Below are 26096 nucleotides of genomic sequence, written 5' to 3' on the forward strand. Positions count from 1 at the left end.
AGGTGGGCTCCTTTAAGGGGGTTTTTAAAAGTAAAATTACCAAGAGGAAAGTGTCTGGGACTTGGCCTTTCTCTCCTCACCAGCCAGAGTGAACCACGTTGATAAGGAAGAACTCTCACAAAAGGGCTTTTTGTTTCCTACAGCAAAATAATTCAGCCTTGTTTTTCCTGGGTTCCAGTAACATAAACCAACACACCCCATGCTGGAATGAAATGACACTGTACCCAAGCAGAAGGAGCACGGCGAGAACGGAGGGCAGACACCTGCACAGCTCATCTCAGAATCACACCCACAAGAGAGACAGTCCACCTGGCCCTTTGTTCAGAAAGCCACCCAATGAAGCAGCCAGGCAGAACCAGGCTCTTGACCACAGAGGGTCACTTATGGGAGCTGCTCTTGAAACCTCACCCCAGATGCAGAACATCCGCTACCAATCACAAGTCTGTGCTTTCCAGCAGCTCAGCAGAAAGGACGGCCCCAGAAGTAGAACTCCATGAAAGCAGGCTAACACCTCGAGTGTGCCAGGGCTGAGCAGGACAGACAGCAGCTCCTGCACACAGGCCAGCCTTCTGCAGAATGACCAAAAGCTCCAGGATGAAACGGGGAGAAAAAACTTTCTTTAATTAAAAGCATGTGTACCCGTACCTTTCCTGTTCCCCTAGTTTCTCCTTGAGAAAAGCTAGACAGGGGACAGGACCCAGCTAGGCACCCTCCACAGAGACAGTTCCCGGTCCAAATTCGGCCTCTCTCACCAACGGTCTTTCTGGCTTCCTCAGAGCTGTCTGTCCAACAAGCTTCCCGGTCTGAGGTTACGGCCCTCACCCACGACACAGTGTTCACCAAGACCCACAAAAGAGAGGCCCCCACTCCTGCTCCATGTTCAAGTGCTCCCACCTGCTTGGGAAGGACAGGTTTTCCTTCACAGCAAAGTTCTCAACCTCGCAGAGGGGAGGTTCCGAGCTCTCCTCCTGGTCTGACCCCCAGAGTATGTCTGTGGCACAGCTGGGCCCCTCGGTCTATAGCATCTTGGCCAGTTCTGTGTGTAGCCAAGGTTGAGAATTCTAGAAGTGACACAGCAGCACTGGTCAGACTTCTAAAGGAGGCTGACAGGGAAGAAGGTGGGTGGGTATGGACGGAGTGCCTGTTCTTTCGACCTCGTGCCCTGCCTCGCCTTTCAGCTCTCCAGCTGTGCCACCACAGGACACAGGGAGCCTCCTTCCCCATCAATGATGGCTCCCCTGATATGGCTGGTCTCAGGCCCTGACATCCCCAGATTCAGCACACCCCCTTTGCAGAAGGCAGTCTTTCTTCCCTTAAAAAATCTGTGTCTTCTGAAAGTCCTTGCAAGGAAGGCACATCTCTGACCTGAGAGACAACAGGACGGATGCTGGAAGCAAAGCAACGTTCTCTCTGTTAGCAGAAAACACTCTTTGGGAAATTAAGACACCAGTCAGGTATACAGAGAACAGCCACGTTATGTGGTCCTGGGAAGGAAGGGAGGAAGGGGGAGGAACGTTGGAGGAAGAAGGGAGGAAGGAAGAGGAGAAGAAGAAGGGAGGGAGGGGGAGGAAGGGGAAGGAAAGGGGAAGGAAGGGGGAGGGAGGCAGGGGGGAGAAGGGGAGAGGAAGAAGGGAGGGAGGGAGAAGGCAGGGGGAGGGGAGAAAGGGGGGAGGAAGGGAGAGGAAAAAGGGAGGAAGAAGGGAGGAAGGAGGAGGAGGGAAGGGGAGGAAGGGGTTGGAGGAAGGGAGGAAGCTGCCCTGGCCCAACCTCCCCTGTACTTCTGATTCACACAGACAGCAGTTTCACCCCCAAGGTGGAATCCATCCCAAGTGTTTTAAGCCACTTAGCTAGTCTTCAATAAGAAGAAAAAGAGGGGCGCCTGGGTGGCTCAGCCGTTAAGCTGACATCCCCAGATTCAGCACACCCCCTTTGCAGAAGGCAGTCTTTCTTCCCTTAAAAGCATGTGTACCCGTACATGACCCGGTCATGATCCCAGGGTCCCCAGATCAAGCCCGGCGTCGGGCTCCCTGCTCAGCGGGAAGCCTGCTTCTCCCTCTCCCACTCCCTGTGCTTGCGTTCCCTCTCGCTGTCTCTCTCTGTCAAATAAATGAATAAAATTTAAAAAAAGAAAAGAAAAAAGAAAAAGAACACAGAAACTTACGGTCCAAAAACATTTTCCAATTTTGGAAACTATCTACAAGCTCACCATGTCATGTAATATATATGAACAGCACACGACCAAGTGAATGCACCATGTTTCCACAGCACGCCTATATTTAGGGAATGAGAGGGTAGCACTGAAAATGCTACTCGCACCCATAGAAACAGGAACATGAGATTCCTAGGAGGTAGAATGAATGTGTTTCACACAATATAAATTAAATAGAAAACAAAAGGAAAAAGAGTCTGATCTGTTCAGAGGGTCCTAGATAACCAGACATGGCAAAAACAAACACGCAAAACCACAGACAAGAAACAGAGGCCCCCTTTAAAAGACAAAAGTATTGGGGCGCCTGGGTGGCTCAGTCGTTTAGGGTCTGCCTTCGGCTCAGGTCATGATCCCAGGGTCCTGGGACCGAGCCCCGCATCGGGCTCCCTGCTCAGCGGGAAGCCTGCTTCTCCCTCTGCTGCTGTTCCCTCTCTCACTGCGTCTCTGTCAAATACATAAATAAAATCTTTAAAAAATAAAAAAATAAAAAGACAGAAATATTTACTCCTCCTACCCCAATTCACACAGCCCCCAAACCATTAGCTCCTAGGAGGGTGACATGTGTTCCCTTATTTCTTCTGGCAACTCTCACAAAAAGCCACCACAGAACTTAGTGCACAGTGGTCACCTGCAGCACACACGACTTCAGGTAACCCACGTCACCCTAGGGCCACGTTCCAGAGTCACAAGCCACAAACACACATGGAGCTCATTCTAAAGTCCCCCTAGGATGTCCCAAAGGGACTCAGAGTCCAAAGAACATGGCTTTGCTCACAGGGAGCCCTCAATTACACTGACTTGCTCTTCAAAGAGCGCTCTCCAAGGGACACCTCGCTGGCTCAGTCAGTAGAGCATGCAAGTCCTGATCTCGAGCTTATGACTTCGAGCCCCACGCTGGGTGCAGAAATTACTAAAAAAATAACAGTCAGTAAACTTAAATATAAATGTACATATATGTGTATATAAAATAAGTAAATAAATAAACAGCACTCCCCAGATGTCAGGAAGGGTTTAAAAAGTGCTACACCCGCCTGTGTATTGCTCAGAACCACCTATGAATCAGGTTCCCCTACCGTCCTCATCTAGAAAGAGGCCGAGAACAGGTGAGACCTGCCACGGCCCCTAGCCTATCAAATAACTATCCCTCTCTGTCCTTCAGCTTTCCCCCTCTCACTCTCCTCTGCATGCCCCCCACCTCCCACTGGACCTTATCACTCTGTTCTCCCAAGGTCTCCACTGGTGTCTCTACATAGGCACCACTGGTCACTGCTGGCTGGTTTCCAACACCACTCCCCTCTTTTCCTTGCTGGCAGACCTCAACCCTTCCTTTATTCATTTAATTCAGCAAATATCTAGGAGAACAACTACGTGCCAGGCCTGCTGGGCACCTTTGCAGCACGTGGGTAGGAATGGAGACAGAGATGACAAATAGAAGAATAAGTAAGATATGGAATCTGCTAGATGGTGCTAAGAGCTAAGAAAAAGAGTAAAATAGGGAACGGGGAACTGAGAGTGTTGGACATGAGGGGAGGACCCAGCAGGGAAGGCTGCCCGCCCTCACACTCAAGGTGAATGCTGCATTCCTAACAACCCCTGGGGCAATGCGGCTGCTGCAGACCTGGGGGATGCACTCAGGGAAGCACTGATCAAGCCAACCACCCCCACAAACACCACTAACAAGAGGGGGTGGTCAATGAACCTGGGAAACTTCAGGGGAGTTTCTTAAACAGAGACCCAAGGAAAAGGTCCTCTTTCTGCTTGGGGAAACTGGCTGCCACAACCAGGCCCACGAAGAGAATGGCTGGCGTGCAGAGTGGAATAGATGGAACCAGACCTGAACGATGCTGTCAGGAGTCACCCACCCGGGGCTTGTCCTGTGTGAGATGATACATGCCCTTTACTCCTGGAGATAGGGATCGTTCCCCTGTCACTGCTGAACTCAGATTAGATCTCCAGCCGAGGCCTCTTCTCCAGCCCCAGGCCCAGAGAGTACTGCACGTCCCATAGTATGTCCAGAAATAGGGCTTCCACCCCCCCACTGCCTCCTCCTGTCCCCACACACCCAGACTTGGGATTCGGCAAGGCCCAGGCCCTCCTGCCTCTCCCACACCTACATTCACCCTGGGAGTCATTCCATCACTGGCCCCCCAGGGCCTGTGTCTTCTAGGCCTGCACCCCACCTCCTCTACCAACTCCAGGCCCTGTGCTGGCCATCTTCTCCTGCCCTCTCCAAACTGAGCCCTCGTTCGAAACAACAGATCCTATCACCTACTCCTCTCTACTTAACTCCTTTATAATGCCTTCCACAGACTCTGGGAGCGCAGGCCCACATTCCCAGCAGGGGCCTGCCCCCCGCAGCTCAGTGCCCTCTTTCCTCCCACTCGATTCTACCCACTGCACCCCCACCTGGGACCCTCCTTCCTCTCCCACCCTTTGCTTCACTAATTCTGCTCAGCTTCAGAATGTCAGCTTAAAAGTTACCAAAAAGAGAGGGGAGGGGAGGGGAGGGGAGGAGAGGAAAGGAAAGGAAAGGAGAGGAAAGGAAAGGAAAGGAAAAGGGAAAAAAAAGAAAAAGAAAAAGAAAAAGAAAAAGAGAAAGACTTCCCTGAGGGAAACTTTCCTAACTAGGTTGGGTTCCGTTACACAACCTCAAATAATCTCTGCTTCTCTTTCACAGCGTCTGTATCAGCTTGCAGTGCTGGCAATTACCTGTTTAATATCTGAAGAAGGGACGGAAATGTGCCAGTCCTGCTTATCATCTGTCCCCAGCACTGTGACACTGGCTGGCATGTGGAAGATACTCAATAAACACCACCAGGCACACTGGCCGAGTGGCAAGAGGCTGAGCCAGAAACGAAGCCCAGGCCTGTCTGAGTCCAAGGCTCCAACGCCACCATGCGTTTCTTTGAACATGTACAACACCCAGGTGAGGGACGGACAGACACCCTTACATAACTGAACACAGTAGAGCACTCCCGCCAGCCACACTGGGCCAGCACGCCACTGGCCACAGACCCTGTTCCTCAAAGAGCAGCTCACAGGCACTCAGCTCCCCAGCACCACGAGTGCAGCCTCCTGGGGCCACACTGGCCCCTGCAAATCACAGGGGCAGCAGACGCAGGCCGCACTGAGGTTTCTCAACTTACTGTCTAAGGGGCTACATTCTACAGGAGAACAGGAAGCTTCTGCTGAAACAGATGAGCGACTTCCAGAAGCATAACCAAGGACGCTCTGCCTCGTTCCTCTATTACCTACTCTGGGTGCCACAGAAAAGCTCTGAAATGCTAAGAAAGCCTGACTGAATGCCTTCCAAATATCTACAATTCCAAAGCCCAAGACAATAACGTCAATTTTCCCAGCACAAAAATTAAGTCTTGCTGGATGTTAGGTATGTGAAAAGTAATCTGTATAGCTGGAGGTACAGTGGCACTACTCCTAGGAGAGAAAGACCAAAAATAAATGCCTAGTACATCAACATAAGGGAAGTATTCTAGGGTTACAAAAATCTAATTTCATCTGTGTGGACTGTCAAAATATGAAAACTCACACACACAAAATGCAAGATAAGGCAAGCTAAACCAAATCATTTGTTGACACAGATTTCCCACAGTCAATATTCGGGGGAGAAGGGTAGGGGCGGCCGTCTGTGTCCCAGACCCGTCCGCCAGGTGTGTGATGCTAACAAGTGCTGCCCTACTCACAACACAGGACAATGGTGAGGCCAGTGAGAGAAGCACTGTCTGTTCTGACAGACGCATGTGCCGGACGTGGAGGACAGAGAGGGGCTTAAACAGAGTCCAGTGGGGTGAAGACACAAGCTTCTCTCCGCTCCCTCCTGAAAGTCCACTGCAAGAACACTGCTCTGCTCCAGAGGAGAGGCCCTGACATTCTGGAAGACACACAGGGGTGGGTAAGTGGGCACTCACTCAGAGTCGAGAACAGAGTGATGTAATGGCCACAGAGGGAATGCCAGATGACCAAGCAAAGCACAGGAAGTGGAAAGGGCATTAGGTGTCATACCTGAAAAGAAAAGCCTGGGTGAGGATCTGATGTGGAACTTCAGGCAGGAGGCCGAGTCAGGACACTAGCAAAGGTGCTTCCAAAGCAGGACTCCAGCCCAGCGGTGGGGAGGCGAGCCCCAGCACGGGAACCGGGGCCAGGACACAACAAGGGAAGTCCAAGAGCTCGTGCTGAATGGTGAGATCCCCAGCAGACAGGACAGAGAGAACTACTGGTGGGTATGTAGAAGACTGCACAAGTGAAAACATACAGCGATTCCAGGAAAAGCCGGAGGTTGCGTTTGAGAGGAAGCGTAANCCAGGAAAAGCCGGAGGTTGCGTTTGAGAGGAAGCGTAATGGCCGCATATCCGTGGGTCAGCTTCGAAGAATCTCTGCCATCACGACAGACCCACCCAGGTCAGGACTAATGGTACANATGGCCGCATATCCGTGGGTCAGCTTCGAAGAATCTCTGCCATCACGACAGACCCACCCAGGTCAGGACTAACGGTACGGCAGACACGCCCAGGTGAGGATTAACAACTCGACAAACACGCCCAGGTGAGGACTAACGGTACGGCAGACACGCCCAGGTGAGGATTAACATACGGCAGACACGCCCAGGTGAGGATTAACATACGGCAGACACGCCCAGGTGAGGATTAACATACGGCAGACACGCCCACGTGAGGATTAACATACGGCAGACACGCCCACGTGAGGATTAACATACGGCAGACACGCCCACGTGAGGATTAACATACGGCAGACACGCCCAGCTCAGGACTAACGGTACGGCAGACACGCCCAGGTGAGGATTAACAGTACGGCAGACACGCCCAGGTGAGGATTAACATACGGCAGACACGCCCAGGTGAGGATTAACATACGGCAGACACGCCCAGGTGAGGATTAACATACGGCAGACACGCCCACGTGAGGATTAACATACGGCAGACACGCCCACGTGAGGATTAACATACGGCAGACACGCCCACGTGAGGATTAACATACGGCAGACACGCCCAGCTCAGGACTAACGGTACGGCAGACACGCCCAGGTGAGGATTAACAGTACGGCAGACACGCCCAGGTGAGGATTAACATACGGCAGACACGCCCAGGTGAGGATTAACAGTACGGCAGACACGCCCACGTGAGGATTAATTTACGGCAGACACGCCCAGGTCAGGACTAACGGTACGGCAGACACGCCCAGGTGAGGATTAACAGGCAGACACGCCCAGGTGAGGATTAACAACTCGACAAACACGCCCAGGTCAGGATTAACAGTACGGCAGACACGCCCAGGTGAGGATTAACAACTCGACAAACACGCCCAGGTCAGGATTAACAGTACGGCAGACACGCCCAGGTGAGGATTAACAACTCGACAAACACGCCCAGGTCAGGATTAACAGTACGGCAGACACGCCCAGGTGAGGATTAACAACTCGACAAACACGCCCAGGTCAGGATTAACAGTACGGCAGACACGCCCAGGTGAGGATTAACAACTCGACAAACACGCCCAGGTCAGGATTAACAGTACGGCAGACACGCCCAGGTGAGGATTAACAGTACGGCAGACACGCCCACGTGAGGATTAATTTACGGCAGACACGCCCAGGTCAGGACTAACGGTACGGCAGACACGCCCAGGTGAGGATTAACATACGGCAGACACGCCCAGGTGAGGATTAACATACGGCAGACACGCCCACGTGAGGATTAATTTACGGCAGACACGCCCACGTGAGGATTAACATACGGCAGACACGCCCAGCTCAGGACTAACGGTACGGCAGACACGCCCAGGTGAGGATTAACAGTACGGCAGACACGCCCAGCTCAGGACTAACGGTACGGCAGACACGCCCAGGTCCGGATTAACGGTACGGAAGAGCGGAGGGGACGGAAGGAAAGCACACGGGTGTAGTTTCCACAAGAGAAACTCAACAGAACTACCTAAAACCGGAGGAAACGGCAGGAGAAGGAAAGAGACAAGGGTGGGAGAAGGAGTGGGGAGGAGACCACAGCTGCCTCCTGCTCTGCCGTGCACACACAGTATTCGACTCTTTAAACCTCACACACGATAAAAAGAAAAATTAAACTGAAAGGTAAAATTATATTAAGTACCCACACACAGTGGAGCAAGCTGGGGCTACAGAGTAGCAAAGATGTGTAGGGCGCAAGGCCAGGGTGTGTGGGCCTCTCAGTCTGGATCCTGGCTGCTTCTCCGCTCTTCTACCAGACAGACAGCAGTGTGGACAGACGGCAGCACGAGGCCTCCCGAGGGGTGAGCAGAGGCAGCCCCAAGGAAGTATTTGTGAAATTAATGTCAGAATAAACACAGCAGAGTGCAGGAGCGTGACGCTGAGATGTGACTGGGTCTTCAAAGAGATGCAAACACTTTCAAAACTCTCAAGAATAGCAGCTCTCTGGCCAAGACCCCAGGACCAGGAGCAGCAGCATCACCAGGAACTGGCTGGAAAGACATTTCTTACCAGGCCCCACTCAGACAAGACAAACCAGACGCTGTGCGGTGGGCCCAGCACTCAGCTTTGACAGGATCGCCAGGTGACTCCAATGTGTGCAAGCATGTGAGATCGATCGGGTGACAAGCTGGACACTTCGGCAGTTAAGACAGCTGTTCTCAACCAGTGGTCAGGGGTCCTGGGGACCCTATTGTCCAGGGTGCTCCGCACGATCAAATGAAGTTCATGACACTCCCAGACGTTCTCTGCTTTCTTTCATCTCACTCTCATGAATCCACAGTGGAGTTTTCCACAGGCTACATGACACAACAGNGCAGACACGCCCAGGTCAGGATTAACAGGCAGACACGCCCAGGTGAGGATTAACAGGCAGACACGCCCAGGTGAGGATTAACAGTACGGCAGACACGCCCACGTGAGGATTAACAGTACGGCAGACACGCCCAGGTCAGGATTAACATACGGCAGACACGCCCAGGTGAGGATTAACATACGGCAGACACGCCCACGTGAGGATTAATTTACGGCAGACACGCCCACGTGAGGATTAACATACGGCAGACACGCCCAGCTCAGGACTAACGGTACGGCAGACACGCCCAGGTGAGGATTAACAGTACGGCAGACACGCCCAGCTCAGGACTAACGGTACGGCAGACACGCCCAGGTCCGGATTAACGGTACGGAAGAGCGGAGGGGACGGAAGGAAAGCACACGGGTGTAGTTTCCACAAGAGAAACTCAACAGAACTACCTAAAACCGGAGGAAACGGCAGGAGAAGGAAAGAGACAAGGGGGGGAGAAGGAGTGGGGAGGAGACCACAGCTGCCTCCTGCTCTGCCGTGCACACACAGTATTCGACTCTTTAAACCTCACACACGATAAAAAGAAAAATTAAACTGAAAGGTAAAATTATATTAAGTACCCACACACAGTGGAGCAAGCTGGGGCTACAGAGTAGCAAAGATGTGTAGGGCGCAAGGCCAGGGTGTGTGGGCCTCTCAGTCTGGATCCTGGCTGCTTCTCCGCTCTTCTACCAGACAGACAGCAGTGTGGACAGACGGCAGCACGAGGCCTCCCGAGGGGTGAGCAGAGGCAGCCCCAAGGAAGTATTTGTGAAATTAATGTCAGAATAAACACAGCAGAGTGCAGGAGCGTGACGCTGAGATGTGACTGGGTCTTCAAAGAGATGCAAACACTTTCAAAACTCTCAAGAATAGCAGCTCTCTGGCCAAGACCCCAGGACCAGGAGCAGCAGCATCACCAGGAACTGGCTGGAAAGACATTTCTTACCAGGCCCCACTCAGACAAGACAAACCAGACGCTGTGCGGTGGGCCCAGCACTCAGCTTTGACAGGATCGCCAGGTGACTCCAATGTGTGCAAGCATGTGAGATCGATCGGGTGACAAGCTGGACACTTCGGCAGTTAAGACAGCTGTTCTCAACCAGTGGTCAGGGGTCCTGGGGACCCTATTGTCCAGGGTGCTCCGCACGATCAAATGAAGTTCATGACACTCCCAGACGTTCTCTGCTTTCTTTCATCTCACTCTCATGAATCCACAGTGGAGTTTTCCACAGGCTACATGACACAACAGACTGCTCGCAGAAGTAGATGCAAGAATCCAGTTCTCTTCAATTAAGTCCGACATTTAAGAGACTTGCAAAAATGTAAAACAATGCTGCTCTTCTCACTATTTTAGAAATTAGCATCTTTCATAAAAAATGTCATTAATATTAAATGTAAGGGATTATTATAACTTTTTTTTTATTTATTTGACAGAGACAGCCAGCGAGAGAGGGAACACAAGCAGGGGGAGTAGGAGAGGAAGAAGCAGGCTCTCAGCAGAGAAGCCTAACGTGGGGCTCGATCCCAGAACGCCAGGATCATGCTCTGAGCCGAAGGCAGACACTTAATGACTGAGCCACACAGGTACCCCTGAGGGATTATTTTTAATTGACTAATAAAAACATATTTCAGATCTTTTTTAGCTTCACTTTCTAAGAGGGTCCAGATCAATAGATAAAACTCACATAAACAGAAGCTCGTTATGGGTCAGCAAATTTAACAGTGTGCAGTGTCTCAGACGGTTTACGAACCAGTAGTCCAGGGTTTCAACAAGCTCAGCAAGGACGGCCCGTCACTACAAGGTCACAGTGAAATCTAACCGTATGGAAATGCTTCCCACCTCACTGGCAGCTATCACAGGCCCAGTCACAAATGTGAAATTAATTTTTAGGCACCCTAAGTATCTCTAAGCTCCCTTCACGTATTTATTCAAACATTGATTTATCCATTAGAATACTGTCTATAGGGAAGGGAAAAGAGCTCTTTCTCAATTTCCTTTTGAGGGAATCTGTACACTGAGCAAGATACTTAAAACCCTTGATAGGGGCGCCTGGGTGGCACAGCGGTTAAGCATCTGCCTTTGGCTCAGGGCGTGATCCCGGCGTTATGGGATTGAGCCCCACATCAGGCTCCTCCGCTGTGAGCCTGCTTCTTCCTCTCCCTCTCCCCCTGCTTGTGTTCCCTCTCTCACTAGCTGTCTCTATCTCTGTCGAATAAATAAATAAAATCTTAAAAAAAAAAAAAAACCCTTGATAAATAAGAACATGGTTTCACCATACAGCTGTCCCTAACTTCCCATCTCAACCCCTGTATCAAGGGGAAGGGTAATCTCGAACCCTGTACAGTCTATGACTCAACAAGCATTACCCTGGGTGTTGAGTTACTAACCAGCGAACCTGTGTCCATGTGGAACATTCCTGCTACTTTTTGAGAACAAAGGGTTTTTGGTTTCTGTTGACTATTTTTAAGATTGATAAAAGCCACACAATCTAACATACACTACAAGATGAAGTACAGGGGGGGCGCCTGGGTGGCACAGCGGTTAAGCGTCTGCCTTCGGCTCGGGGCGTGATCCCGGCGTTATGGGATCGAGCCCCACATCAGGCTCCTCCGCTATGAGCCTGCTTCTTCCTCTCCCACTCCCCCTGCTTGTGTTCCCTCTCTCGCTGGCTGTCTCTATCTCTGTCGAATAAATAAATAAAATCTTTAAAAAAAAACAAGATGAAGTACAGGTTACCATCAATGAACTTTCCACATTGTATTACCTCTTTTTATTTTGAACTACGCAGAACCCACTGTAAAGTTTAAAGAATAGCACCAAGAACATCTGACGCCCCTCCTCTACACGCACCAATTACTAACGTCCTTCCACATCTGCTTCCTAGCGCTTTCTACACCCCTGCACTTCTTTTGTGGAACTATTAAACTACGCTGTGGAGGGGTCGTGAGTGCAAGCCCCACAGTGCATACAGAGATCACTTATTAATAAGATCTTTAAAAAAAAAATAAATGAGGTTCAGACATCATGACGCCTCCCTAAACCGTTCCAGCATATATTTCCTAGGAACAAGGACCATCCTCCTACCCAAAACCATTATGACACCACTGATATCACATAATCATCTATATTCAAATTTCCCCAATTATCCCAATAATGGCCTTCACAGTTGTTTTGCTTCCTTTTAATCCAGTTTCTTTTCTTTTCTTAAGATTTTATTTATTTATTTGACAGAGAGACAGCCAGCAAGAGAGGAACACAAGCAGGGGGAGCGGGAGAGGAAGAAGCAGGCTCCCAGTGGAGCAGGGAATCCGATGCGGGGCTCGATCCCAGGACGCTGGGATCATGACCTGAGCTGAAGGCAGACGCTTAACGACTGAGCCACCCAAGTGCCCCAAATCCAGTTTCTTTTTTTTTTTTTTTTTTAAGATTTTATTTATTTGACAGTGATAGAGACAGCCAGCGAGAGAGGGAACACCAAGCAGGGGGAGTGGGAGAGGAAGAAGCAGGCTCATAGCAGAGGAGCCTGATGTGAGGCTCGATCCCATAACGCCGGGATCACGCCCCGAGCCGAAGGCAGGCGCTTAACCGCTGTGCCACCCAGGCGCCCCCCAAATCCAGTTTCTAATCAAGAACCAGGTATTAGCTGTCACAATTCTTTCACCTCCTCAGTCTAGAAGGGTCCTCAACCCTTCTCACGACAGATATTTTCAACTGTCCCGGCACCCATCAAGTGCCCTACAGTCTTGGTTGTCTGGTTATTTCTCGTTATTTGACTCAGGTAAACACTTCTGGCAAGAATGTTGACCACCCCACTGCATCCCATCAAGGGGCAGGTAATCTCCATTACTGGGAAGTCCGAGTTCAATCCCACCTGGTCAAGGTGAAGTCAGACAAATTTCTGCAATGCAAAGTTCTCTTTCTCCATTCAGATCAATCACCTGTGGAATGACGCTTCGGAACGTGTGGCTCCTGCACCCCTCCCCCTCCAATGTTTTACAGCTTGGTTTTCCACGACCACTGGTGCTCCCCACTGAATCAATGATTACCTTGGTCATCACAAAACACCGATTCAGGAAAAACAACACACGGATCTCTAAATTGAAGGGCATCTGTCCGTAAAGAACCACGCACGTCCTCTGGGGTGTCATTAGGACTGGTTTTTACTCAGTGTGTGCCACAGACTTTTTAAATTGAATGTACCCTTTATCATCATTACTCTTTTCTGATGCTCCAAATGTCCCAGATTTGCCTACTGGGAACCCACTCAAGCTGCTCCATTTCTGACATGTCCCCATCAATTTTTGAACACTTCCTTGCTTTCTGGTACAAAATAATCCAGGCTCACATTAAATTTTGCCCGCCTGAAACCTGAAATAAGGTATTTCTCTGAGGATCCCTGGTTCCTTTAGTGGGAAATGGCGTTTGCGACCATGATCTGGGGGCTAGGTGTACCCACTGCTACCAGGATGTCACTGCTCCTAGACCCTGAGGACAGAGCTAGATTATTTCTTGAACCATGTCTTCCTAATGATACCCTCAGTTTAAATCCCAAGACAACAGGGTTTTCCCTCACCTTCTCCATACCATATTTTTATTCCCTTTCTCCTGGAGAAGCCTGGTTCCCAACACCAGTACACTCATTTGCTCCATGGGACACACACCGAAAGTGGTTTCAGAACTACTGCATTGGTCTAGTATCTAAGCTACTTTGTAGTAAGTCTCTCTGTGGCTCTGTCTTTTGATTATAACCCACTAAAGGTTTACAGAGTGCTGTGTTCATGGGACTTGAATTAATCTTTCCTATGTGCATATGTTATTAATTCAATATACTTTCAGGTTCATTTGTTTCAATTTGAATTCAACTTGGTTTTCTTTCTATCATTGTTATCTTTTTTTAAGATTTTATTTATTATTTATTTGATAGAGAGAGACACAGCGAGAGAGGGAACACAAGCAGGGGGAGTGGGAGAGGGAGAAGCAGGCTCCCAGAGGAGTAGGGAGCCCGATGCGGGGCCCGATCCCAGGTCCCTGGGATCATGACCTGAGCTGAAGGCAGGCGCCTAACGACTGAGCCACCCAGGCGCCGCTGGTTTCTTAATTCTACTTGTCAATTCCTCTTCATTTGACCCAAAGTCCACCACTTAGGGTTCTGCACCTCAGATCCCTCTACTTTCTTTTCTTTTTTAAATCGTGATAAATCAACCATTTTTAAGAATACAACCATATCCTGTGGCATTAAGTACATTCACAGTGTTGTACAACCACCACTGTCATCCATCTCTCGGGCTTTTCCAACTTCCCCAACTGAAGCTCTCCCCATTAAGCACTAAGTCCCCTCCAGCCCTTCCCCTGGCCTCCATTCTCCTTTCCAACTCTATGGTCTGACTCCTCTAGGGGCCTCCTAGCAGAGGGATCACACAACACCTGTTCTTTCTTACCGAAGCCTGCATACTAACTTGTATGTTCTTTCCACTTACTGCATCTTGGAAATCACTCCCTGTCAGTGTATGTGAACCTTAGCCCTTTATCTCTGCAACTGCACCCTGTTAGGTGAACAGACCTCACCCTTCGTGGATGAACATTTACACTGTTTCCGTATTTTATTCACAGGTCATGCTGCAGTGAGTAGTACCCTGTGTACCTGGTATTTTTTACCTGCAGACGTACATCCTCAGGGTCAATCACTAGAAGCAGGACAGTTAAGTCGAAGGGTCAGTGTGTTTGCAGACCCTGCCAATGCCCTTGATAAGGGCTGAACCACTGTGCACCCTCACCAGCAATATGAGAGCATGCCCGTTTCCCAACAGCCTCACCGACAGGACGCGTGCAAGCTTTTACATTTTTGCCAACATGATGAGAAATGTGTCTCTAAGTCATTTTAATTTGCATTTATCTTTCTCATCATGAATGAGGGTGAGCATATTTTCACATTTTTAGTGGCCATTTGTGTATCTTTTCCTGTGGGATGTCTTCATATTTTTTATCCATTTTTCTACCAGGTTTTTGTCTTTTTTCCCTTTGATTTTTTTTTTAAAAGATTTTATTTATTGGGGCGCCTGGGTGGCACAGCGGTTAAGCGTCTGCCTTCAGCTCAGGGCGTGATCCCAGCGTTATGGGATCGAGCCCCACATCAGGCTCCTCCGCTATGAGCCTGCTTCTTCCTCTCCCACCCTGCCTGCTTGTGTTCCCTCTCTCGATGGCTGTCTCTATCTCTGTCGAAAAAATAAAACCTTTAAAAAAAAAAAAAAAGGATTTTATTTATTTATTTGACAGAGAGAGAGAACACTCACAAGCAGGGGGAGCAGCAGAGAGAGAGGGAGAAGCAGGCTCTCTGCTGAGCAGGGAGCCTGACGGGGGACTCGATCTCAGGACCCTGGGATCATGACCTTAGCTAAAGGCAGACGACCAACCAACGGAGCCTCCCAGGCGCCCCTTCCCTTTGATTTCTAAGAGTTTTTATACCATTCTTTTATCTGTGACTCATATGTTTCTTATTTATTTTTTTTTAAATCCTTATTTATGTGAGAGAGAGAGAGCGCGAGTGGGGGAGAGTGGCAGAGGGAAAGGAAGAAGCAGGCTACTCACTAAGCAGGGAGCCCAACTCCGGGCTCAATCCCAAGACCCTGGAATCATGACCTGAGCTGAAGGCAGATGCTTAACCGACTGAGCCACCCAGGTGCCCCTCATGTTTTTTAAAAATCTTATTGAGGGGCGCCTGGGTGGCTCAGCCGGTTAAACGTCCAACTCTTGATTTCGGCTCAGGTCACGATCTCAGGGTCATTAAGATCGAGCCCCGTGTCCAGCTCTGCACTGGGCATGGAGCCTGCTTAGGATTCTCTCCCTCTCACTCTCCTCCTCCCCACTCGTGCTCTCTCTCTCTTAAAAATAAATAAATAAAAATAGAAAATAAAAAATCTTATTGAGAGCCCCTACTGGTGTGTAAGGCTGGCTATGCCCTCCACATTTCTCCATGAAAATCTGAGGTTCCTCCACCGATACAATCAGGGAGGCCAGGGACCGGACTCCACCAGTAGCCTATAAACATGATCAGTGCTCTGAGGAGAACCAGGACGCTGGCTACCTCTGCTCAGAACTCACCGAAAGTTCATAGCTATCTCCATCCCTCATCTGTGTTTCAAGTTAGAAAAACATTCTCGCTAGCTTGACTTTTCAAAATGTACCTTAGTAGGCTTTCAAAGGAAACACACATCTCTCTAGTCAATGTGGACCTTTACTTCCTTTTATTATGGCTCAAGCAATCTATTAGTAAAACTAAAATTACCATTTAACTTTAAAAATATGATTAATCGGGGGGCGCCTGGGTGGCACAGCGGTTAAGCGTCTGCCTTCGGCTCAGGGCGTGATCCCGGCGTTGTGGGATCGAGCCCCACATCGGACTCTTCCGCTGTGAGCCTGCTTCTTCCTCTCCCACTCCCCCTACTTGTGTTCCCTCTCTCGCTGGCTGTCTCTATCTCTGTCGAATAAATAAATAAAATCTTTAAAAAATATAAAAAATAAAATAAAAATATGATTAATCGGGGGCTCCTGGCTGTCTCAGTCAGTAGAGTCACATGCTCTAAGTTTGAGCCCCACAGTGGGTATAGAAATTACTCAAGGAAAAAAATCTTTAGGGGCACCTGGGGGCTCAGTTGGTTGAGCGTCCCTCTCTTGGTTTTGGTTCAGGCTGTGGTCTCAGGATTGTGGGATCCAGCCCCACACTGGGCTTCGTGCTGGGTGGGGAATCTGCTTGAGACTCTCTGCCTCTCCCCTCCTTTTGCCTCCCCCCACTCCCCTGGTTTCCTGCACGCACTCTCTCTAAAACAAAAAATTTTTTTTAATCTTTTAGAAAGGTGCACCTGGGTGGCTCAGTCGGTGAAGCATATACCCTCGGCTCAGGTCATGATCCCAGGTCCTGGGACTGAGTCCCACAAAGGGCTCCCTGCTCAGCAGGGAGCCTGCTTCTCCCTCTCCCTCTGCCTGCTGTGCCCCCTTCTTGTGCTTGCTGTCAAATAAATAAATAAAATCTTATTTCAAAAATCTTTTAAAAAATAAAAATAAATAGACACACCTCAGCGGTGCAGTTAGTTAAGCATCTGACTCCGGGTTTCAGCTCAGGTCGTGATCTCAGGATCATGAGATTGAGCCCCGGGTCAGGCTCCACAGTCAGTGCAGAGTCTGCGTGGGATTCTCTCCCTCTCCCTACCCCTCCTACTTGTGCGCACTCACATGCGCTCTCTCTCTCTCAAACAGTCTTTCAAAGAAATACATATAAAAAATTTTAAAATACAATATAATCATTAAATAAAAAATATACGTGTGTGTATATGTAGGGGTGTGTGTGTGTGTATACATGATTAATCAGTTCACTGTGAGGCAGCTTAACCAAAACAAAAGGTTTACAAAAGCCCCTAGACTGCTCATGACAGTAAAACATCAAGCACACTGCTGTGTCACACCATGATTTAGGGCAATAACGTTCTCTATGGTGCTGAACAATTCCTCTTGTCCAAACATACAAACCACCTACCTATAAAGAGACTTAGCCAAACAGGGACCACACATTATTCATAACCTGAGCTGATTAAACTTACTTAAAGAGAAACCAGAACAAATCATGTGAAATGAAAAACAACAGTGCATCACTGAAGCCTCTGACACTGACAACAGTGATAAGCACCCAATGCCATGTAGTCTTAGCTCCAAACGGGTGTAAACAGGTAAGCTCACATCTGACTAAGCAGGACTATTTATCTGTGGGCACACAAGGCTCTAAAACTTTGGTAAATTTTTTTAATTATCCAACAAAAGAAAAAATAAAACAGATTATTTAACAAACTAGAATTCTGAGAGCTGTATATTCTTAAACCCTTCTAAAGGCATGGGTCTTTAGAAAATTACTTAAGGGGGGCACCTGGGTGGCTCAGTCAGTTAAGTGTCTGCCTTCGGCTCAGATTATGACCCCGGAGTCCTGGGATCAAGCCCCGAGTTGGGCTCCCTGCTCAGTGGGGGCCCTGCTTCTCTCTCTCCCCCTGCTTGCGCTCTCTCTTTCAAAAAAATAAATAAAATCTAAAAAAAAATTACTTAGGATTCGTTCTCAGATTTCGGCATCCAAAAAAAAAAAAAAAGAGGGGCGCCTGGGTGGCGCAGTCGTTAAGCATCTGCCTTCTGCTCAGGGTGTGATCCCGGCATTCTAGGATCGAGCCCCACATCAGGCTCCGCCACGAGGAGCCTGCTTCTTCCTCTCCCACTCCCCCCTGCTTGTGTTCCCTCTCTCACTGGCTGTCTCTGTCAAATAAATAAATAAAATCTTAAAAAATAATAATAAATAAATAAATAAAATATTTAGACAGAAAAACAAAAGAAAAATTTCTTTTCCTATGATACTGAATCATTTATCTCCTAGTCTCAACTTCTGAAAATTAGAGTGCAATGCTTTTTCACCAGGAAGCTCTCAGAGTTACTTGTGTTATGAAGACACTGATAAAAGCCTAATGCCCACCTAGGAGCCAAACTTCAAGGACTACAGGCATTTTAGACTATGCATTTTACCAAGTATCAACACAAATTAACAATCAATCTTCAACAATCATCTGAACATGCTAATTCAATCTTCTATAAAAGTTCATTAGGGGGCGCCTGGGTGGCACAGCAGTTAAGCGTCTGCCTTCGGCTCAGGGCGGATCGAGCCCCACATCAGGCTCCTCTGCTGTGAGCCTGCTTCTTCCTCTCCCACTCCCCCTGCTTGTGTTCCCTCTCTCGCTGGCTGCCCTCTCTCGCTGGCTGTCTCTATCTCTGTCAAATAAATAAATAAAATCTTTAAAAAAAAAAAAAGTTCATTAGGAGGCACCTGGATGGCTCAGTTGGTTAAGCATCCGACTCAGGTTTCGGCTCAGGTCATGATCTCAGGGTCCTGGGACTGAGCCCCACATCGGCCTCCCTGCTCAGCGGGGAGTCCACTTGCTCTCTCTCTCTCTCTGAAATAAATAAATCTTTTTTTTTTTTTTAAGATTTTATTTATTTATTCGACAGAGATAGAGACAGCCAGCGAGAGAGGGAACACAAGCAGGGGGAGTGGGAGAGGAAGAAGCAGGCTCCCAGCGGAGGAACCCGATGTGGGGCTCGATCCCAGAACGCCGGGATCACACCCTGAGCCGAAGGCAGACGCTTAACGACTGCGTCACCCAGTCGCCCCTGTAATTACCACTTTTAAGGGCTACATAATACTCTTCAGTGGATACCTAACTCTTTTGTCTGATATTTAAATTATGACTAATATTTAGACCCTGTTTTCAAAATTTAAATAAAGTAAATGTAAGGTAAGCAATTCATCAGCTTGGTGCCTTGACAACCTCGTCTGTACGGTCTACATGGAATTAAATTCTTTCTGTATGTCAGATCCTAAACTGGAATAATCCCTAACAATTCTGAATATTCCTGGAAACAAGTAAATCTTAGGCTTCCCTTAGACAACTGGTATCAGAGATCTTTAATTTCAAAAAACAGGTCCAAAAGTGGGTTCAGGGGGCTCCTGGGTGGCTCAGTGGGGCGCCTGGGTGGCTCAGTCATTAAGCGTCTGCCTTTGGCTCAGGTCATGATCCCAGGATCCTGGGATGGAGCCCCACATCGGGCTCTCTGCTTAGCAGGAAGCCTGCCTCTCCCTCTCCCACTCCCCCTGCTTGTGTTCCCTCTCTCCCTGTCTCACTCTCTGTCAAATAAATAAAATCTTAAAAAAAAAAAAGTGGATTCAGAACAACAGACATGGGAAGTGCACCATTCTTGTGCAATGAAGTATTTATTACATATGCTTTCATTTACATTTTAAATACTTAGTAGTTATCTCTGGGAGGTGAGATTATAGGTGATTTTTATTTCTCTTATTTTGCTTACTGATACCATTCAGTTTCATTTTTTTTAAACAATGAACATCTATAAATGTAATTTAGCCTCTATCCATTATGATCTCAATGGTGTACAAAACCGTGTGTGTATGTGTACAAAAAAGTCTGGAAGGAGACGCACTAAAATGCTAAAGTTGTTTTTCTCAGGATAGTGGGATTATCAGTCATTTTTCTCTTTTACATTTTGTATCACTCTGCATTTTCAAATTTTTTAATAATAAGCATGTGTTAATTTTATAATACGAAAAAGGCCATTTTAAGACACTAACAAAGTTGCCTGTGATCCCAGCACAGAAAGGAAAGTCATCTGCCTTTTAGCAATTGGTCCCACACAGAACCAGAGCTGTGCATACACATCGCACACCAGCCCCACAGGCACCTGCCCACACACCTGTGTTCATTCTCTCTCACGCAGATACACTCACAATCAAATTCTAGGCTAGGAAAGAAACTGGGAAGGACGCTGAAGCAACCAAAAGGTGCAGCCACGTGTCCCTCGGAACTTCCAAGTGCTCACCAGCAGGGGTGCCGGAAGGAGAAGCACGGAGACCTGAACATCAACACTTCCTCAGCAGCCTACTTACACAAGCACTCGACAGGACAACGCCTACAAGGTCACTGAAGGGCATGCAGCCTTTCGGTGCGTAGGTTCTCTGGAAAGGATGAGTGACTATTAAAATGTAAACACTTATGTGTGTGTGTAGTCATAAAATGTGGAGATAATCTCTACAACTATAATTAATTCCTCTGAAAAATAAAGCCAAAAGAAACCAATCCTTTCTTACAATACTCTTAGAATTTACTTTACAAATTCTGTTTTAGGTTGAGTTGGTCATGGCTGCAAAAGCATCAGCCCTCTTGATGTGGGAAACAAGGCAGAAAAAAAATTATTAAATTTCCTTACTACCTATGCCCATTGACGAGTCCTTGAAACAGGCAGAGTGACATTCCTCTAAGGTCTCAACTGCCCTGATGTTGATACTTCTCTAAGGGCAAAAGACAATCCTAGCCTGAGCCCCCCCCATCCCCCCAAGGATCCTGTAAGTTTACCTGAACATATAAAAATTCCTTCGGAAACTTCCTTTCTCTCTACCCCTCACCCAAGATACGTGTTGGCAAGCATCTCCCAAGCATATGACCCACTGATATACATCTGAAGGGTCTCATGACTGAGAGTTTATTAGACGGTAATAAATGACCTTTACCCAACAACAGCTAGCCCTCTCAAGGTCCTGGAAACCTTGCTTCCAAATTCCTTAAGACTTACGCTATCCCTAACCCCCTCCCAACTTGAATGTATATAATGGTGCACTCCTCATGACTCTGGTGCAGCTCCTTCTGCCCACGGGTCCTGTCCCCTGTGCTTTCATAAAACCACCTTTTTTGCATCAAAGACAACTCAAGAATTCTTTCTTGGCCATCAGCTTCGAACCCCAACATTCTTTCTGAAATCACTCTCAGTATGAAGGGGTCATATTGACGAAAAATTTTCAGAAACAGTCAAGGCCTTCAAAACAACGTATTCCAACTTGACAACTGGCGCCTGGGTGGGTAGGACTATGAATTCCTGTTTCAGTAAGACACAGCCAGAAAACTCCACTGCAGTCCTTTTTCTCCTTCCCTATGCTGATTGCTGCCAGCCCTGTGTTATGTTACAGCACACCTGACCTACCACCAGATGCTGTAAGGAGATCCAAACACGCCATGACATTGCTAAAGAAAGAGGGACAGAAAAGCCATCTGTATCGTAAGTAGGAGATGCGGCCATGAAAAATTCAGATAATCAGCTTCAATAATTCAAAATGCTTCCTTCATGAACAGATTACTCAACAGGCTACCCTTGAATATTTGACGACAACCAAGAATAATCTAGTTGCTATCATCAAGGACAGTACTGTGACCAGCCTAAGAGTCTCATGCATGCAATATTTTGAAATCTCAAGGTGGAAAGTACAGAAACCTATGGTCGTTATTGCTGTTATCCACCTTATCTCTTACTAGGGTTTTTGAAAAATCACGAATGTTTAAGGAAGATCCCTTATGTTTCACAGATAAGTACTGCAATACATACAGATGAGATGTTATGTCAGGCACGCGCTTCCTGCACAGCGTGAAAGTGGGGCTCTACAGACGACCCAAGACTGCTGAAACGGGGCGGCAGTCGGGAAGGGGGTTCACCGAACTACGCCCTCTACTCCTCTGTATGGTCAGGACTTTTCATTTTAAAAGTTTGAAAATAGGGGTGCCTGGGTGGCTCAGTCAGTTAGGGGGCTGCCTTCAGCTCGAGTCGTGATCCCAGGGTTCTGGGATCGCGCCCCCTGTCCATCTGTCCCTCCAGGCTCCTCGCTCAGCGGGGAGCTCGCTTCTCTCTCTGCCTGCCGCTCACGCCTGCCACTCACCCTGCTTGTGCTCATGTGCTCTCTCTCTCTGAGAAATAAATTTTAAAAAAATTTTTTAGGGGCGCCTGGGTGGCACAGTCATTAAGCGTCTGCCTTCGTCTCAGGGCGTGATCCCAGCGTTCTGAGATCGAGCCCCACGTTGGGCTCTTCTGCTGGGAGCCTGCTTCTTCCTCTCCCACTCCCCCTGTTTGTGTTCCCTCTCTCGCTGGCTGTCTCTCTCTCTGTCGAATAAATAAATAAAATCTTAAAAAATATATATATATATATATTCATGACGAGCTGGAATTCTTCAGTTTTTTTTAAACTACTTCCCTATCAGGGCACCTGGGTGGCTCAGTCGGTAGCCTCTAACTTTGGCTCAAGTCATAATGGGGCGGGGGGGAGAGTCCCTGGGATCCGGGGAGCAGTAGGGCTCGGCGCTCAGCGGGGAATCTGCTTCTCCCTCTCCCTCTGCCCCTCCCCCCACTCCTGCACTCTTTCACTCTCTCTCTCAAATAAATAAAATCTTTAAAAATAAACTATTTCAGTACTAGAGGATATTTTTTCTCTTTGCCCCTCTATAATGCACTCTGACATCAGACTTGGAAAAAGCAATCCTGAGTCATTATAAAGCCTAGCAAAGCTTACACAGGCACAAAAATCAACCTTTCATTACTCTGTAAATTATCGGCTCCAGAACAAGAGCTAAACTCCACCATCCCAGGAAGCTTGTCCAAGTCCAGGTACTTAACCGACCACACCCAGCACTCCTTCTTCCAGCGCAGTCTGGGCCAGCAGACAGAGGGATGCAGTGGCCACAGATCTCCCTACGTCCGTCCATTCCACCAAATCCCAAGTCATCCGGGCTTTGCCCCCATATTTAAAATTCCACCAGGAGAGGGGCACTTGGGTGGCTCAGGTTTCAGCTCAGGTCATGATCTCAGGGTTCCGGGATGGAGCCCTATTGGGCTCCGTGCCCTCCCTTGGCCTCCCCCTTCTGCTCCTCCCCCCCCTCCCCCTCACCACATGCATGCTCCGTGTCTGTTAGGCACATGCGCGTGCTCTCTTTCTGTCGCCCTACAATAAATAAACCTTAAAATTCCACCAGGAGCTATCAGAGCAAAGAATTTTGACTCATTTCTACTTCTTGATTACAAGAACGCTCAGCCCCAAATAGCACCAAAAGTTTTTCCTACTGTGATCAGTAAGGACAGTTACAAAAGGTATTTCTCAAATGAAAGGATCTTATGGAAGTCAGTAACATGAAACTGTGAAAATATTTTGAGTGAGCAAACCTAGTAAGCTGAGAGCCACCTAAAGGTTATGAGCTCATCCCTGCTCAAGCACTGACAATCTGTGAGGGCTTGTGAAAATTATTCAGCCTTCCTGGGCTTCCAGTTCTTTCCCTGTAGAGTGAGATGAAAACTGGCTGCCGACTACCGCCTCAGAAAAAGGTGATGGGGCGACTGGGTGGCGCCGTCATTAAGCGTCTGCCTTCGACTCAGGGCGTGATCCCGGCGTTCCGGGATCGAGTCCCACATGGGGCTCCTCCGCTGGGGAGCCTGCTTCTTCCTCTCCCACTCCCCTGCTGTGTTCCCTCTCTCGCTGGCTGTCTCTCTNAAAAAAAAAAAAAAAAAAAAAAAAAAAAAAAAAAAAAAAAAAAAGGTGATGATGCAGAGAAAACGTACCTGAGCTTCATATAAGCCACAGAGTACTCTCTCAGAGTCAGGTTATGATAAAGAAGAACAATGTAGTATTTCCCTAACACCTCTGACTGGTGTAATCAGAACGGTCTGTTTGGAGAGAAGACACAAGGCACTAGTAAAAAACAACCCAGGATTCCCAAGGTTGGGCACAACCCAGGATTCCCAAGCGGCACAACGGAAAAGCAGGAAAAGAAACTGGACCAGCAATCCCAATCCAAGCTGTCCACATGGGACACCGTCAGTCACAGACCTCTGTGCCCATCAGACTAAAAGGTGGGAGACCCGTCGCAGCAATGTCTTCCGACCCAGCTACATGCGAGCAGTGCGCCGGCCCCCGCACTCAGGACGCCCACAGACACGCACGTCTTCCCAGGCGGACAACCCAGTGCGGGGAGCTGTGATCAGGAGGGCCCAGATCTTCACACTCACAGCTCGAGGGACACTGGATACTCAGGGGTACATGGATCCCCTATAAAGGGTTCCACGTGTTACACCGCACACCCTAAAGAGCAGGGGATCCATTTTACCTTTCCTTGAAGATCTCTAGGCTTAAACACACTATGCACTTGAACACCCACTTAACAAACGTCTGCAGGGCGAGAAATCAGTAAAATATAAAAACTAGCAAATCAGCCTTTTAGGGACTTTCTACTATTAGATAAAATATTTAAAAGTGAACACCACTAAATTATTTGATGTCTCCCAGTTTATCAGCAGAACACACAGCATGATGGTGTCTCTCCATGTAAACTTCCCTAAGTGCTGAGACACAGGCCAAGGACAAATCTCGAGGCCCCCCTTCTCCCCGAGGCTGGGTGCGACCTCCGACACACTGCACTGTGCATTCTCATCACCTGTCTACACCTCTTACTTCTGCAGGAGAGGAGGTGGCCCTGACGGAGCTCTGTTCCAGTCTGTCCTCCCCACCCTGCTCTCGGGCTCATTCCCCTTCCTCTGGGGTTTAGTTCCTTCCCCTCTGCACACAAGGTTAGAAGTGAAAACTTTCAGCGTTCACGGTCTCCCAAACATTAAAAGATGAGCCTAGGCAGAACACGTCCCAAGCACACGCAGTAAAGTGTGCTCAAAATAGCTGTCTAGCAGCGTGATGTTCAGCTGCCCAAGCTCGGTCTGGCCTTGGCGGTGGGAAGGACCGAATGACTTCAGCCAAGACAGCCCTGGGCTCTCAGCTGGGGAAATCGCTGGGCACTTCTTCACTCAGGGGGCACGTCTACCAGGCAGCCTAGGGGCATGTCCCCACACAAGGAGTTCATCGCCAGGAGCTCATCACCGTCTGGAAAAAAATCCAGCTTGTGTGGCTCGGGAGGAAGGGTGGGGGGTAGGGAGGCAGGGAGAGAAAGTGAGTCTCCGGAACAGAAGCTCCCTAAATGGGGGGAAAGGAACGTCAGCACACTGAGCCCGAACTGAGGACAGAAGTGAAGAAGCCGTGCACTCCGCGACCGCGGTGCGCCGCGCCGGCCGGGCGGAAGGGCCCGGGAGCGCTCGCCCAGTTACCTGCTCTGCGCCGTAGACCGTGGCGAACTGGACGAAGTCCTCGATGCGGACGAAGCCGTCCCCATCGCCGTCCAGGGCGTCGAACACGGCTCGAAGGCGGGGGCCGTCCTCCGGACACGCCGCGGGCTCGCTCGTTAGGGGGCAGGTCTGGCTGAAGTCCGAGGGCCGGTCCGGGTCCCCGGGACCCACATCCAGCGGCAGCTCGCCCACCGCGGGCGAGGGGAAGGCAGGGAAGAAGTCGACCTCGCCCCTCACGTGCTGGCTGTGCCTGAAACCCTGCACGCGGAGAGAGGCGCTCTCCGGGCAAACCGGGGGTCCGTAATCCTCTGGCTCTTTAGTCCAGGAAAGAAGCGGGCCGAGCTCTGGCAGCTGCCGGTCGGGGTCGGGGTCCCGGCAGCATACATGGTCCGGCAGGAGGTAAGCGGTTCCCGGGCCCGGGGCAAGCGCCCAGGCACTCTCGGGGCGCACGTCCGGCCCCGGGGCTCGCCCGGCGCTCAGGTCCGCCACGGCATCCGCGCAGGCCGAGGGCTCCGGTGGGCCGAGCGCCGG

At 49.1% G+C, this 26096-nt stretch overlaps 1 protein-coding gene across 1 annotated transcript in view; it reads right to left on the reverse strand.

The window, feature by feature from the left end:
- Positions 1–26096, reverse strand: part of RAB11FIP3 (RAB11 family interacting protein 3) — a gene marked incomplete at its 5' end in the record, with an annotated part of 83819 nt that extends 57723 nt beyond the window's left edge. Inside the window, one exon of the mRNA XM_034669600.1 lies at positions 25548–26096. Within this exon, the coding sequence (XP_034525491.1) occupies positions 25548–26096 (549 nt within the window). The remainder of the gene's footprint in view (positions 1–25547) is intronic.

This window comes from Ailuropoda melanoleuca, chromosome 10 (assembly GCF_002007445.2).
Source record: "Ailuropoda melanoleuca isolate Jingjing chromosome 10, ASM200744v2, whole genome shotgun sequence".
NCBI classification, from domain to species: Eukaryota; Metazoa; Chordata; class Mammalia; order Carnivora; family Ursidae; genus Ailuropoda; species Ailuropoda melanoleuca.